Source organism: Lagopus leucura, unplaced genomic scaffold, assembly GCF_019238085.1.
Source record: "Lagopus leucura isolate 7727_CA_CO unplaced genomic scaffold, USGS_WTPT01 Super-Scaffold_100004, whole genome shotgun sequence".
Taxonomy (NCBI): domain Eukaryota; kingdom Metazoa; phylum Chordata; class Aves; order Galliformes; family Phasianidae; genus Lagopus; species Lagopus leucura.
In genome coordinates, this window is record NW_024962264.1 from 5,206,747 (window position 1) to 5,222,183 (window position 15,437).

The 15,437-nt window shown below is 41.1% G+C and overlaps 1 protein-coding gene across 4 annotated transcripts in view; it reads right to left on the reverse strand.

Moving 5' to 3' along the window:
• CLCN3 (chloride voltage-gated channel 3) overlaps positions 1 to 15,437 on the reverse strand; it is a 48,121-nt gene that overhangs the window by 26,764 nt on the left and 5,920 nt on the right. For 2 of the 4 annotated variants that reach the window (XM_042870668.1, XM_042870670.1), the window contains exon 2: positions 9,179 to 9,354. In XM_042870668.1, the coding sequence (XP_042726602.1) occupies positions 9,179 to 9,338 (160 nt within the window). In that variant the 5' untranslated portion in view covers positions 9,339 to 9,354. Of the gene's footprint in view, positions 1 to 2,531; positions 2,653 to 9,178; positions 9,355 to 15,437 lie in introns of those variants that run through there. The other 2 variants (XM_042870669.1, XM_042870672.1) reach the window with 2 other exon arrangements.

Genomic DNA, 15,437 nt, shown 5'->3' on the forward strand with positions numbered 1-15,437 from the left:
AAGTAGCATCTAAGATAACAAAGTCAAGGTAACCAAAATCTAGATAATCAGATTTCTAAATGCTGCCACTTGTACGTAAAGAGCTACTTAGATATTCTTTTGGTAGGGAGAGACAGGATGCAACAAAAACAGGAATCGTGCTAATACGATTATTTCAAGTCAGGACATGCTCAGGAGCATAACATTGATTTCCTCATTGGCTTTCCAGACACCAGAACACAGCAAAGATTTCCCCACAGCTCATGGCATGCTGTGAGCTGTGGGGTATTGTGACCCCCCGCTTCCATGCAGTGGTGATTGGACCTTCAGTGCACAGCCAATGAAGTTTATTGTGAGTCGTTTTGTCTGACAGAAAGATTAGTAAAACGATGTAATTCAGTATGCTGCTCTTCATGTGCATGTTTTAATATCTTAAAAAGGCTAGCAGCTCAATTGCGAATTATTAACAGCATAGCATTTCATTCATCTGGATTAAGGATTTCCAAAATCAAAAACGTGTTTAGGTATACATAACAAATACAAGTGGGTTAACAACCCCCAAGATTGCTGGAATTCCAGTTTTACTACTGACAGCCTGGCTGCTAGGAATGCACTGCTATTGTTCACGTTTCAAACATTTAAAGGATGGTGAAGTGAATGTTTATTTAGGAGGGGGGAAAAAGGGAAAAATAAAAGGGGATGGAAATCTAACATGTGCATGAATGGCTGGGAGATCAGGGGAGGTTTAGGTTGGATATTAGGAGGAAGTTTTTCACACAGAGGGTGGTGATGCTCTGGAACAGGCTGCCCAAGGAGGCTGTGGATGCCCCATCCCTGCAGGCATTTAAGGCCAGGCTGGATGTGGCTCTGGGCAGCCTGGTCTGCTGGTTGGCGACCCTGCAAGTAGCAGGGGGTTGGAACTAAATGAGCATTGTGAATCTTTTCAACCCAGGCCATTCTATCATTCCATATGTTGTTACTTTTTTTCATCGTCTCCCATTTACTACTTGCCCTTCAAGGAAAAGATCAACAACTAATCAATATACATTCTAAGAATCTTCATATTTTATCTTTCATGGCATATTTGCACTAAGAAAACAAAACTATCTTCCTAATGAAATCAATGGTTCAGATGTAATCATAACTTACATTTCACTTCATCAAATGTTAGTAAAGTCTGTTAATTAAATCTTCAAGTCCTCTAATGAGTTAAACATTCATTTCACCACGGTAGAGGCGCAGCGCTGTGGGCTGAGCCGCTGCAATCTATTAGTGCAACAAATACTTTGCTGTTACAAAGCAGTTTTGCAAGACATGAACGTTACTCTGCAGGACTTAAGTACTGTCAGGATGTGAATAAAGGAAAAAATTCCACATGCTTGAACAACTAGGCTTGTTCTCTGTAAATATCTGCCCATTTTCTCCTAGCTTCTTACTCAACACTCAGAGATAAGCAAGGAAAAACACCTTGGTAGTGGTCCATTCCAGATTCTAAGATAATATAAAAAAGGTTTAAGTTCCTGGTTTTATTGTTGGCATTTTAAGCTTTGTTTTGGCAGCTAAATGACAGTAACAAGAATTACTGTGTTACTATAGAATAGCAGGAAGTACAAGCAGGTTTTAATGTAATCTGTTGCACACACTGTAAGGTGTGGAGAATCAATTTTCTTTTGAGTCACGTGCACTTGACAAATTTAGATTTTCAAGAATTATGGCCATAATGACGTTATGGAGTTCTGTTTGGTTTTCCTCTAAGTTGGCCACAGCAAATAGAAGAAGAGCACCAGTGAGGTTGAAAAACTGTATTGGAATATTAGAAATGCAAGCCTTAAGAAAATTCAATGAAGCTGCAAGAAGTGACATGTCACAAGGGGCAGATCTCTTGCTGGCACTGAGGCGTGAACACTTGGTGTGGCCCCAGCTGTTTTCATTACAGAATTTGTAGACTATTTGGCAGCTAGGTGCTATTAAGATGCCAGATGACATTTCAACAGACATCAAACTACAATCTGCAGAGGTTCGATGTGTGATGACGTGCTCTGCAGTTTGAATTGAATTTGAAGGCATAACTGTAAGTCAGCCTTACTGCAATTTCTCCCCACTACAATGCCAAACATTTCGGAAACGCGTTCCGCTGGAAATGCGCAGTAAGGAACAAAAGGCAACAGAAGAGGATTTCTCTCCGCACTGCTAACCCCGGCTTGCTGCTAATCGGCTTCCTGGCCAAGCAACAGCGTGAGGAACGGCCACAGGCTCCGGTTCCGTAAGAGCTCAGCACCGTCTGCGCAACCCGCGGCGAGTCGAGCTTACGAGCACGCAGGGCAGCCTGAGAGGCAAAGACGAGCGCTGCGTTTCGGCTGCCGGAGGGCCCGGGACAGACGACTCGACGCGCTCCCGCCGCTGCGGCCGCAGCTCCGCTCTGCGCGACGAGATGGCCGTGCCGAGCGGCCGAACGCGGGGCCGCGCCCTCCGTGCAGCGCCGGCTCCCGCTGGACCAAGTGCCTCCCCCGGCAGCGACCGGAACCCGCCGCGCTCAGCCTAGGGCCCCGTACCTCTTTTATGCAGCTCCCGGAGCGGAATGCCGTCTCCTCCGCCATCGTAGGGCAAGTACGGGTCGGAAGAAGCGTCCATGGAGGCGAGGAGCTGCTCCCGCCCGCCGACGGAAGGGCCGCCCGTGCGCTCAGCGCGGCCCCGCCGCCATGTCGGCCGAGCCCAGCCTACCGCCGCCGCCTCGGCGCAGCGGCCGGCCGAGCCCCGCCCGCCTGACGTCAGCGAGAAGCGCCGCCGCCGCCGCCCGTTACCTGAGGCCGCAGGTGCTGCACGCGGCGGGACGCTTCCCGCCGCTCGGGAGGAGCGCGGCTCCAGCACTACTGTCCCACTGGTAGCACCGCTGGTACACGGGAGACCCCAGACTTGTCAGAGACAAGGCTCCTCTCGACTCTATGCTGATCTAAAAACGCAAGACATCTTTGCGCTGCTCAGCTCCGTACCTCAACAGTAACTAGGAGTCAGTAATCCTATTAACAGGGCTCTAATAAAAAGTCATTCGCAGCAGGAAAACTACGGCAACAGCGTTTGTAATCTGAAAAAAGAACCCTTACAGAACGAGCTGCCAGTGCATTTACGGTATGTTGGTTGCAGTTAAACTCCACGTCGGAGAAAATATGAAATAAGGGTTACAAATAACTCATTTGATGTCTGGAAGATTATTGCTACCAAAGGTCTCTGTACTGACAACAAGAACACACTACAGCAGAGCAACAGCCAGCCTGTGAACCTGAGCTTGTTCACTGCCCTGAGGCACAGGCAGTACTTCTACACAAGTCTATAATTCAGACTAAATTGCTAAGGACAGAAGGTGCAGCCAGCTGGAAGTTGTATCTGATAAACCTTAGATATAGGGGAAAATAATGACCAAATCTTCAATGTAAAACTGATGCAACTTTGTGCTTGCTTCAAAATTTTTTTAGACCCTATCTAATACGAACTTGAAAAAGCTCTTCCAAGGTCTCTGCTAGTAGATTAGCTGCCAAATACAGTTCTCTGTGCAGTGTTCAAGCAGAAGAGTCATTTTCCCTTCTTGGTTCCCAGCAGCCGGTGTTCTCATTGTTTCTAACCACTACCATGGCTGTTATTCCATCCCCTACACCACAATGTCAGTGTGACTTATACAAAAGATTTTGGTGACTGCTGTCATTTTCTTCCGTATTACTCAAAACAAATGCTCCTTCAACAGCTGAAAGATAATATTACTTTGAAAATGCTAGACAAGAGCTATCTTGCAAAACGGCTACTATTCCAGTCATTTTGAAATTAATTTAATCCATATATATCAATTCACAGACACAAATGAAAGCATCCACTAACAGTACCTAAATACACCAAGTGTCCTTAACTCTACGGTTTCCCATTCTTTTTCCTTCCTACTTCATTCTCCTCCCTTGTTTCTGATTTCCTCTTTCATTCACCCTTTTCTCAATTTATGTGACAAATCTAGCCCAGATCAAATCACTGCCATCTTGATGTCTCCTCTTACCTAACTTGTCTCAGTATGTTGATCCTGCAGCCCCCTCAGTCTGTGTTCATTCTGTACAAAACCCCGAAGCTTTCTTATCTGGGTCATACAATGACAGCAGGAGGAAAACTAAACACAACACAAGAAGGACAAACTTTCCGTTTAATGGTAAGACGTGCCTTCTCCCAGTTCCCAGACAGATCCAGGGTAAAATAACTTAAAGGTACGATCTCAAGGAAGGAAAAATAGAAAGAAAAGGTTCAGTTGCATACACTTTCAAATCAGACAGTCATTTCTGTATTTCTTTTTTTCTCCAAATTGCAGAGACCCAAACTTATTTCATTCATTATGAAACCGGCGCTCTATCACAACAGTATTCATAGATAGATACATAGATAGATACATGGATAGATAGATACAGTCTATCACAACAAAAGGCTGCCCAGCTCTGTATCAAGCCACAGTACACAAGACTCTTATTGCTTCCATTGCCACCTCATCAAAAGCCTCAATGAGAGACAAACCAGGGCAGGAACATTTGATGCTAAACGTAATGCAAATGTAAACTAATTTGTAACATCTCCTGCTATGTTCTTAAAGGCAGGTGGTGCTTCAACAAAACAGGAGCCAAGGAAGCCCGGAGGAATGTGTTTAATGGTAATACATTCCAGGTTTTATTCTATTTGCATTTTATTACACAGAAAGAAAATCGCGTGTCTTCCTAGTTTGACTTGGGTTTTTTCATTTTTATTTGTTTCCTACGAATTTGCTGGGTGAAAAGACTGCAAGCAGAATTCAATAACAAAGAACACTTTATTCCACGATTGAGCCGAACAGGCTTGCTGCTTCATTGGCCAATCACAGGTATCTGAATTACCTTTTACAGCCTGGTATAATATCCAGTTGTGCTTTTTGTCACTGGTCAGACACAGAAGCCAATTGCAGTCAAACCCAAAGAGCAAACAATGCAGTAAAACAGGTCATACAGCTGCAACACATTGTGTAATGAAATCTAATACTGACTCCCCTCTTAGGACAGCTGAACTTCACTGCATGGCAGTGAAATACGAGCAAAGGCTCCCCGCTGCCAGACAAAATGTTACAGTAGAAGAAAGAAACAGATTTTAAAAAGGTCAAATAAGGAAGACACGGTGCAGCATTAACATGTAACACCAAAAATAAAACATACAAAAAATAGGCCTTCAGTCCCTAAAAACTACTTTGACATCTCCACCCAAAATACAAGACTGCTCTCCTCAGGTTTCTTTATGCTTCTTTCCGTGTTTGTCCATCACATCGTTCATCATCTATGCCCAGTGACTGTGGAAGAAAACCTTTGTGATCAGACTACATAGAGCTATCAGCCATGAGACTTGTATTTTTGTTTGTTCTGTTGTTTTACATTGGTCAGCATTACATCCCCAGTAAAGAATATCTTGTTTTAGTGTACTAATCGTGCAAGGAAGATTTTGAAATGAAAGCATGCTATTTTCTGTATACATAAAAACAAGCTGCTTTCATTTTCTGAGTTTCTTAGCTATTAGCTATTTCTTATCTTTTTTGGTTCTTTTCCTCTACAGGATAAGCAAAGATAAGAAAACAATGCAAAGGTGAAAAAGCAGTGGGACTTCTCCAAATCTTCTCCATGCGTACATAAGCCGTATGAACACAAATGCAGCATCAACACCAGTTCTATTAAAAAGAATACTGCACTATGCCAGGCATACTTGAATTTCATGAAATTATGAGCTCAACGCCCAGTAGAAGTCGGAATAAAATGGAAGACCTTCCACTTTATTTCCACAACATGTCTATCTTCCAAAAGCTCTGGGAAGTTCTGATCCCTTCCTTAAAGGTACTGGAAAAGGTACAGAAAAAGGCAATAAAAATCATTCAAAGCGTGAGATAGCTGCAAGGTCCAGCTAAGCAAACCAAAACCTAGAATAGAAGTAAGAGAGGAGGGAAGAAAGTAAGTAGCAATGGAAAACAGTTGTAACTTATTTTTAACCACTTTCTCTAATAAGAGCTACAACATTGGAGGATCAAGTGCACTATAAAGAGAAGGCAAGGACAACAAATTTTTCCTAACAAGTATACACTGTGTATAGAAAAAAATAAAATTAGCTACAACTGGTTGGGATATTTCAGAGATGATTAGTACACTGTTCATAGCTCTGCTCCAATTAAATGACTGTTCTAATGCGGTTCTTTTTCTGGGAGACAAGGAGGTTTAATTGATGATTCTTTTCTCTCTGTCCCCTTAAAATAGGACTGCCACCTTTCACAGGGACAGCACTATGTCATCCATGCACTAATCCCTGTGCCAACAGATAACAAGCCTCAGTGCAAGTATTTAGCAATCAAGACAATCAAGACGTCCTAGTTCCAGGTCACCTTGTTCTAGTTTCATATCAAACATTTCCTATCAGCATCAATTTCATTCCAATAAGCTTCATAACATCCCTTAAAAACCCAGTGTCTCAGTAGAAGGTTTTCCACAGTTACAACTATAAGCAAAGAGAATAGTTTAAGCAGTTGGGCTGTACAAGGATGAAGCCTGTGCGTCAGTCCATGTTAATGCACAGCCTCTGTGAGCCTAGCCAAGCCAAAACTCTGGCAGTTACAGCTGTTTTCAGCAGTATTTATATCTAGATTTACATACAAAATAAAGAAAAGGTGATGGTTTTCTCCATAAGATGTTGAAACTTGTCAAAGAATGGTGTGCATGCTTAAGAACTACTTCACAGAAAGAAGTCAGTGGAAAAAAGATCCCCAGATAAGGACTATAAACATAGAAATCACCACTAGGTATAAAAGGCCCTCAGCCAAACAGGACTGCTATACAAGCACTCAGAGGGGAAAGAGCACTCGCACACCCTGCTGTAACTCCTCCTTAAGTACTCTGGATCTCTCAGATTGCTGAGCTAGGTCAGCCTGTGGTTTGACCCAGTATGGCTGCTCTTGTATATCAGACATCCTGATATTCCCTTCCAGGGTGCCACCCATGCATATGGAAAGCTGTAAGTAACAGTTATTTAAGGGCTAGTAAGCACAAATATTCTCCTATGTAGAAAACATTGGAGTCTGACACTGACTTGGTTAAAACTGTATCTACATCCTTTAACTGATTGAAAAATGCAACAGTGAAATGAATAAAAGGTCATTAAAGCTGTTGTAAAACAAAATACGTTCCTTACCTAAGAAGCAAAGTAAAACCTTAAATACAATGGAAGCCCAGACTAACACTGAAAAACCACTATAGAACTGTTCAACTAGAAAAGGACGAAGCGAATTTCCATTTTAGAGAATAAACCTGTTAAAAAAGTAACAGATCATAGACAATAATCATGCTTAAAAAAGTAACATCACAGTATACTGTATTTCATAATCAAAAACCTTACGGATCAATGGCAAGGCATGACATTTGAACTAAGGAGAATCACCATGGCGATGAACAGGTAAGACACAAAAGATACTTCAAACACCCACATCTCACACATCCAATAACTAAGATCATCTCTTTTTTTTCTCCTTAACCCCTTCTCCCTTTAACCTTTAAGTCTTCCAGTTAACTCTTCTGTCACTGTTTTCTGCTAGGGATTTTTGAAGTCCGGGAAGGAAGAACCTTGTTAATTAGCTAGTTACCCATGCAAACACAGTGCATGGCTACTTGTGTTCCTGACAGATTAACAGAATTAACTTCATGTGTTATCAGTAAAAAAGGTAAAGAAAGCATGGTTCTGTCTTGTCAGATATCCCATTTTCAGCCACATTACTAATATGAAAAACAGGCAAAGAGTCTGCAGCCCTCACTACAATTAGATAGGAAAAAAGCAGACAAGTGATAACTGCACATTGAGCTATTTCAAAGAAACCAGATGTGTCTCATGCTTGCTCTTATGATTGATACCAATTATTTCACGTGCCCTTCTGTATGGAATCATGTGAGAGCAAATGTAATCTTTACCTAAAAATTACAATGAGTCTTTTAACGCAGTAATTACTCACTTGGAAAACAGGGTGTACATAATTTCAAAGAGAGGTATGTCAGAGTCAGTTTTATACTATGTGCAGAAAAGAAACCATGTCAATGGTGTAAAATGGCTTTGAAGACTTGGCTTGCATTTGTGGAAAACAAAAATAAACAGCTAACAAAATTACGAGAACTGAAGTTCTTAATGGCAGAAAAGTTCCTTTTCTTTGTATTCTTTATAAACTGTGATTGCCAAGTAGAAAAAAGCATACATATCCATGTATTGCTGGAAAAGTAAACAACCTCTAGATCTTTCTTGAACATTTAACCTCTCGTGTGATAATATTTTCTTTTTAAATAGAACCACCTGCACTTGCTGAAAATTCCACTCTGTTCCCCAAATAATGACAACGTTAGCTGACAATGCCACATTTCGGTGCTTTTGCTTAAGAGCCCCTTTAGGAGGCTAAAAATGGAGTGCTTTGGTCTTTCACCTTACTTTAGACAAAGGACTACCAGCTCACAAGTAAAGACCGTTTTGGGTGTCTGCAGTGTTGAGCATTATTATCTGCTGGCATATATTCTTCAGCAGTGCTGCTGCTATCGCTGCGAGCAGATACAAGCTACCCTAGCAGCAGCTTCTGAATTACCAGTTTACAGGTTGTCATATTAAGGTTAACTATTGCCAATTTTACGTTAACACCATATGCCAGACTGTAAACTGTCTTCACACTGAAGTCACAATATAAGCAACTCAGTTCTTTACTGAAGCAAGAAGCACCATCGCTTCTTGAAGCTTGAGCTTGAGCTCCAAGCTCACTCAGGACACAGACACCCACAGAGACAGATCAAAGTACCTAGACATGGGAATACCAGTAAGATCACGTGTTTGTAAATCATTTTCAGCTCACATAATCATCTGATTTCAATCAGTGCCCTGAAAAAACTGTAGTCTGACAACATTACAAAAATCCACCTTCCTGCTGAATTTGCCTTACACTTCAGCAACAACAGTTAAAATTGATGTAGACTTCTATAATATAAATGAATCTCAGCTCTGAGTAAAACCATGGAAATCTCTCAGCTTCACCTCACTGGTTGTTGAAATCAGAGTCATAAGAGGAAAAAAAACAGTTGAACTAACACACAATCTTCAGGCCCAGCCAGTGACCAAGAATTGAGTTTTTAAGGTTAAATTAACATTAACTTACCAATTGATGCATCACCATCCAAGAGATTGTCATCTTCAGAGGTCTGAAAGTCCATAATTACACCCGCTCCATCTAGAAGCTCCTCATCGCTGCTTGCACTGGTTATGCTGTTGTAACTGTTTCGATAGTAGCCTCTATGAAACAGCTGCTCAGACTCCATTTAGCTGCTTTATAACCTACGAAAAGAAAACGTGTTACTTCATATTTGAAAATGCAAAACAGATTGAGGTTTATATCAAATGAAACAAACATTATGATTTAAACTTACATAAATGTAGCAGTAATACAGAGTATTATATAAGCATTTTAGACAAACATTTTCTGACATTTAACTGGTCGAAGCTTCTTCACCCCTCTTCTTGGGCTCTCCTACATTTAAGAAAGTATTTCACTTTCAGTAAATGTGGCTGAAATGTGCATGCCCCACACAAACATGCACTGCACCACACCACGGTGCTAGCACCAAATCCATTCAGTGCTCAGGTTCAAAACCAATTTTATCTTTGTGCTGTGTCTCCTTAGTTTCACTCCAAACACTCCAAAGCTGTAGTCCCACAAACACAGCTGTGCACATTATTTTGAAAGGAAAAAATAGTAAAAGGGACAACAATTCAAAATGTGCACATCTACACAAAGCTTTCAAAACACATACGCACACACTTTGCATACAATCCTTGGCCTTGCAAATTAAGAGCCACAGAAACGACTTCCTGATCAGAAAGGAGCTAAGTCGTGGCCACATCTTGATTCCATGCTCTAATTTACCCTATGCATGTCTTGTATTTCTCATTTCTCAAACATCATCATACTTTATTAGCTCCCAGCAGCCCGATGTCAGAAAAGTCATGGAACTGTGGAACTATGCAACTACCTCCTTCACAGTTAATATCTTGGCTTCTGAAACAGAAAGAAGTTGCTTTCAAGTAAAAGCAAAGGACAACACCTGAACAATGAGTACTACCAAAAACATTTCTGCAGTTCTCTTGAGAAGTCCTCAGGTTGCAGAACAGGGCTTTCCCTTCTCCAGCTTTCTACTCCAGGCTGGATTTTCAACTGTAACTGGGGGGTATGAATAAGATTCAGTCTTTATCCCATACCTGACTGTGATCTTTTCTATGGCTATGAATCTTCTGCCTTTCCAGCAAAAGCCAAACAATTTCTAGTATTGTTTTCCCAAGGTGTATCAGGAAAAGAATTTTACAATTAAAACCACTTTAGCAATGACTGTACTATATACAGCAATGTATTATATATAGCAGTGACTGGTTTTTGATAAAATGTTTTGTATTCATAAGCAGTAGATGACAAAGCATCATCCACCTTTTTTCAATAATAAGAAATACCTCATTCCCTCCAAAGGAATGAGATGCTCCCCCCAAATCCAGATCTTTTCCTCGTGCACTTTTTCTTCTGCTTATCCTCACATTCTCTAACAATTCCCTGTAACTGCTACAATGCTAAAATATCCCCCATAAACATCCAGCCAACTGGCAGCTCTAAAAATAGGTGATAGGACTTCTAATTCCAATCCCTCTCCTCTACCCAGCTGTTGGGTCTCATGAAGTATACCTAAACCAGTTGGCCAATGTCAAGAGTTGTTTGAAGAGTTGAAACTCTGCACTGGCAAACAGCTCAGTCTTCTAAGCAGCAAGCGAGTTACCATAAGAAGGAATGAAAAGTTAAGTGACAAAGTTTGCTGGGTAGCTGCAGATAGAACTGTCAGCATGAGCAGTTTGGTGATAACACAAAATTCTGTACTGATGGCTGTGAATCAAGACATGTTGAGGGCAGGGAGGCAACAGAATCAACCCTCAATTCCGTGTGGGTTCTGATGTGACTCCTGCCACTCACAAACAAGATGCCAAGGAAATGACAAAGAGCTTAATATGCACCAGTAGTTCTCCAATTAATCTGATATAAAGTATAATCAGGTGAGAACTTCATACTGTCAGAAGTCCAAATTACAGAAGATTATATATGGAAGATTACAGAATAGCTACAACTTTTTCTTTAGGCCAACAAAGCTGACCAGAACTCCTCAGTCTGGAAAAGATGCAATGCCAGAAGAAGATGCAAGATGTCAGCAGAATCACACAAAGAAAGCTAAAGTTATGAGCTGTTCTTCGATAGTCTGTGTGTCACAATGAAAGAGGTGAGACAAAACAAATCAGGTGGCAAGCAAAGGGCCATCTCTTCACATAGAACACAGGGATGTAAGCAGTGGGATCTTTGCCACTTTGCACGAGTATCCAACCGTTCCTAAAGCACATAAGTCAGCCATCTGTCCCTTAACTCAAGCAAAGCTTCCTGCAAAACTTACATGAGGACAGTACCTACTGAGAGAGGTTATGCAGACGTAAAACAAAAGCAGATGAAATAAAAATGTTGAATGTGATCTTCACACATATGAATGTGTTCTATAGTTGAAAAAATGTAATAGCAGCAACAGAGGAGTCATTTGCTGGAAGTTTAAGAAGAAAAAAATATATACAATTCTAAAGGGTTTACATGATAAGAACCTTGAAATGTGATCTTTGATATAAACTAATCAGAAATTCCAAATACAACTCATTTCCTCATCTTTTAACCACGTTAACAAAGCCCAGAAAGGGCAAGTTGGTGTCTTCTTTTATTTAACAGAAGACCCCGTGGGACCTGGACAGAACACAAAAAGGCTAACAGCTGATTTTAACCATTTGTGTTTTGTGACAGAAATACTGCAGATTTGATCACACTAGAATACTGGATGTACCTCTTGATTGCATTTTGTGGTTGCAGTAGTGCTATGTTTAGTATTGTTGTGGGTGTGGGTGGTGACTGGTATCAGTCCTTGGATCTGTTAAACTTCACAACTGGGTTCAGGGTTTTTACAGTCATCCTGGCTTACTGGTACTCCCTGCACAGTGATACCATTTCTTTTGACGCCTTCTTTCACCCCTTTTTACCAAACTGATTATGATTTGCATGCAACTCCTCCACAGTGTTTCCAAATTCCTAACAAACTGGGAAATGAATCAAGGGACCCATCTAATATCTGTCACAGAAGAAATCTATCAGAAAGCCTTTTGCACTGATGCTTTTGGTGTCACACCAGTCCAGGAGTTCCATCCAAAACATGGCTGTTGGACAGTGCCTAAGTTTTAACAGGAGATGTGTATGTTTTTGGGATTACCCTTCTTTGATGGTTTGTACTGTGGGGCTATCCTGCACACACTACACTGTGAAAAGTTCTGTGGACTGTAACAATGCTTGAACTTGCCAAACTAATATTTATATCTCTCAGCATTTGAATTGCTTTGGAAATGCTCAAGTGGAAAGTTCTCAAGACACTAAATCATCTTAGAAAACATTACATGGCAAGTCCACATACTGTCAAATTAGACTAGATAAGCTTTAATGAATTAACTGAAGTGTAACATTGTATGGCTGTCCATAAACACCACAGTCTCTACTGAAGAATTCCCATCTGGATCCTGGCTTACACTGGGAGTTCCTGGGTGGGAAAAGCAGTTGACACAAATACCTCTGCTTGTTTTATGTATTTATTTATTAATATTGGTTATTGTTAACTGTATGGTCATTGCCAAATGTATGGTTGTCTCTTTTCACTTTCTACCTTTTATTCATCAGGTAACATTCGTGTCACCACTCCTAAGGTATCACCGAGTGGTGTCTGTGGCAAACTGAATGATTCTAATTGTTGTCTAAAGATTGATGATAATGGTAAAGTTGTCAAACAAATTGCCCAGGCTATATGGAAAATAGCCCATGTTCCTGTCCAAACCTGGAAAAGCCTAGATTTCGACTCCTTCTCCTGGCTTCCAGGTGGCCCATGGGTCAAACATATCCTATTTTCTGCACTGTGTGTTGTTGCAATTCTGATGTTTGTACCTAGTATGATTCCATGTTTTATTCAACTTACACGTGTTGTATCCTCCATGTACTTTGTAACCAGTTAAACTAATGATGGACAAGTCCAACAGATCAGGGCAACATTTGTAACCAAGCCCAAGAAATCTTTTGTAGTAATTGTGTAACAATTAGCTTCCCCTTCTCCCCCTCCTGCTTCTTTGCTGTCTTTTTATTTTCTCCCTTTTCTTTTGCTCACCACCGTGGAGGGTCACTTATGCTTCATTTCAAGCAATCTTTGAGCCACGGGGTGGTGTGAGAACCCTTCTTTGTTTTTTGGCTCAAAGCTTGCTTCCTGAGGTTTTTCTTGTGATAACACTGAGTGATTTGTTGAGGAGGCAAGTGATGGGTGCTAACCGTGTGACAATCAATTTCACTTTGGGAACATTTGAAAGCCCCTTCCTCCAGAGCTGCTTGCCTTCAGAAGAGAGTGCTCAGGAGTGTTGTACTGGCGGAAGATCTGTCCTGTGACAAAACAGCTCCAGCTCGGTATGGGAAAATTGGGCAATGATACCATCGTGTTCTGTGAGAAACAGGATGCAGATGGGCATCCCTGCTCCCTCTTATCTGCTGGCAAGGCCCGGAAGATGGGAACAAAGGAGTTTCTGCTGGGAGCCCAGAGCAAGAAGCTGCCACTCCAAGGAGAGCTGACTCAACCATTTTGGATTTGAGCTGTCACTCCAAAGACGGCTGACTGACCACTTTGAAACCATTGAAAAGGGGCCATCATCGCCATGGTCAGCGTAGTCGTCGTTCTCGTCGTTGTTCTCCTCGTCGTCATCAACAGAACAGCAATGCCCGACGACCCACCACTACTGAAGATCAAAGACTCAACTATGAACCACGCTGGATCCATGGTGGTGCCTATCTCCCTCTTGCTTCCTATACAGACTCCTTCCTTCTTCTTTTCTATCTTTTCTATTGCTCTCCTTCCTTCCTTCCCCATTACCCTAATTCATAATAGTGTCCATCCTCCCCTTCCCCATTTCCCTAATCATAGAATCATAGAAGATTTATTTAGAAGATCATAGAAGATTAATTAAGATTTGTAATAAACTGGTCGGACCAACATTTGAACCGTTGTTTCTTAATGTCATGCTGGGTATATAGATAATAAAAGAACCTCCTCTCCATCCTATAAATTAGAGCGAGACAGGACTGACCCCCTATTTGTTCATTCTGTCACACGAAGAGAACTAACAAGAACATGGTCCAGTGTATGGGAACTGCTGAGTCAGGGCCTGAACCTCTGATTGCTCACCTGAGGCGAGCCGTGAGTCAGCCAGAGGAGCACAGCTGAAGGCAATTCCTAGACCTGTTTAAGAGCTGGCTACCAGGGAGGAAGGATCCCTTCTGGAGATCTGCTCTGCTGGAGTTTTGTGAGTGAGCCCAGGATAGGGGTAAGCCTTCTGTTTATTCTCTTTAATTATCATAGTCTGCTTTGCCTCACTCTCTTGTTTATCTTGGGGTTATAGCATCCCAATATTCTTTGATTATACAGTTCAGCTTCCAAACTTATGTTTTGGAAAAGGGGTGAAAGAACTGAGAAATTTCTCACAGTGTTTTTCCTGTAATTAGCAGAATATATTTCTTCATGAAAATGGCTTAAAAATTATATGCTTCAAGCTAAACATGGGAGATATTAGATTTTTTTATTAGTTCCTCAACTTCCTCAAGTTAGCACAGGGTACAAAAATTCTGAAGGATACACAAGAAACCAAATAATTAAGAATTGAACAAATCTGAGGAACAGGACAGCTCCTGTTGCAGTCATACTGTGAGAAAGGATTCTGGCCAAATTACAGGTCATATATAAGGAAATAAATCATAAAGCCAGTTGAATGAAGTTCCTTAAGTGAAAAAAATATACAGGTATCGATTACATGTTAAAAACTAATTCAATTTATGCAGTAGGTACTCTCAAAGTAGAAGAAATTTCAAAGAATATACATATATAAAAAGCTTATTGTTGTTCTGTTCATTGCTACTTCCAGAAAGAATTAATCTTGATGGTGTAAAGAGACACAACCTGAAGTGTTCCCTACACAAGAAAGCAAGCAGGGACAAGCACAGAAACAAACAGACAAAGCTATACTTCAATGATACATACCAATACGTAATATCACCACTGCTTCTGACCTTCACAAAAGAGGAATCAATACCAAATACTCATTCTACAGCACTTTTTATCTTCCAAGCTTTTTTTCTTTAAAAAAAAAACCAAAAAAACCATGACAGAGACCTGACAGCTTACACAGTAGTTGAATACTGAACACATGCGCTCAGTCACATGATGAAAAACATTAAGGCTATTGACTTGAAGTATTCAAAACTAGCTCATCTCCACTCT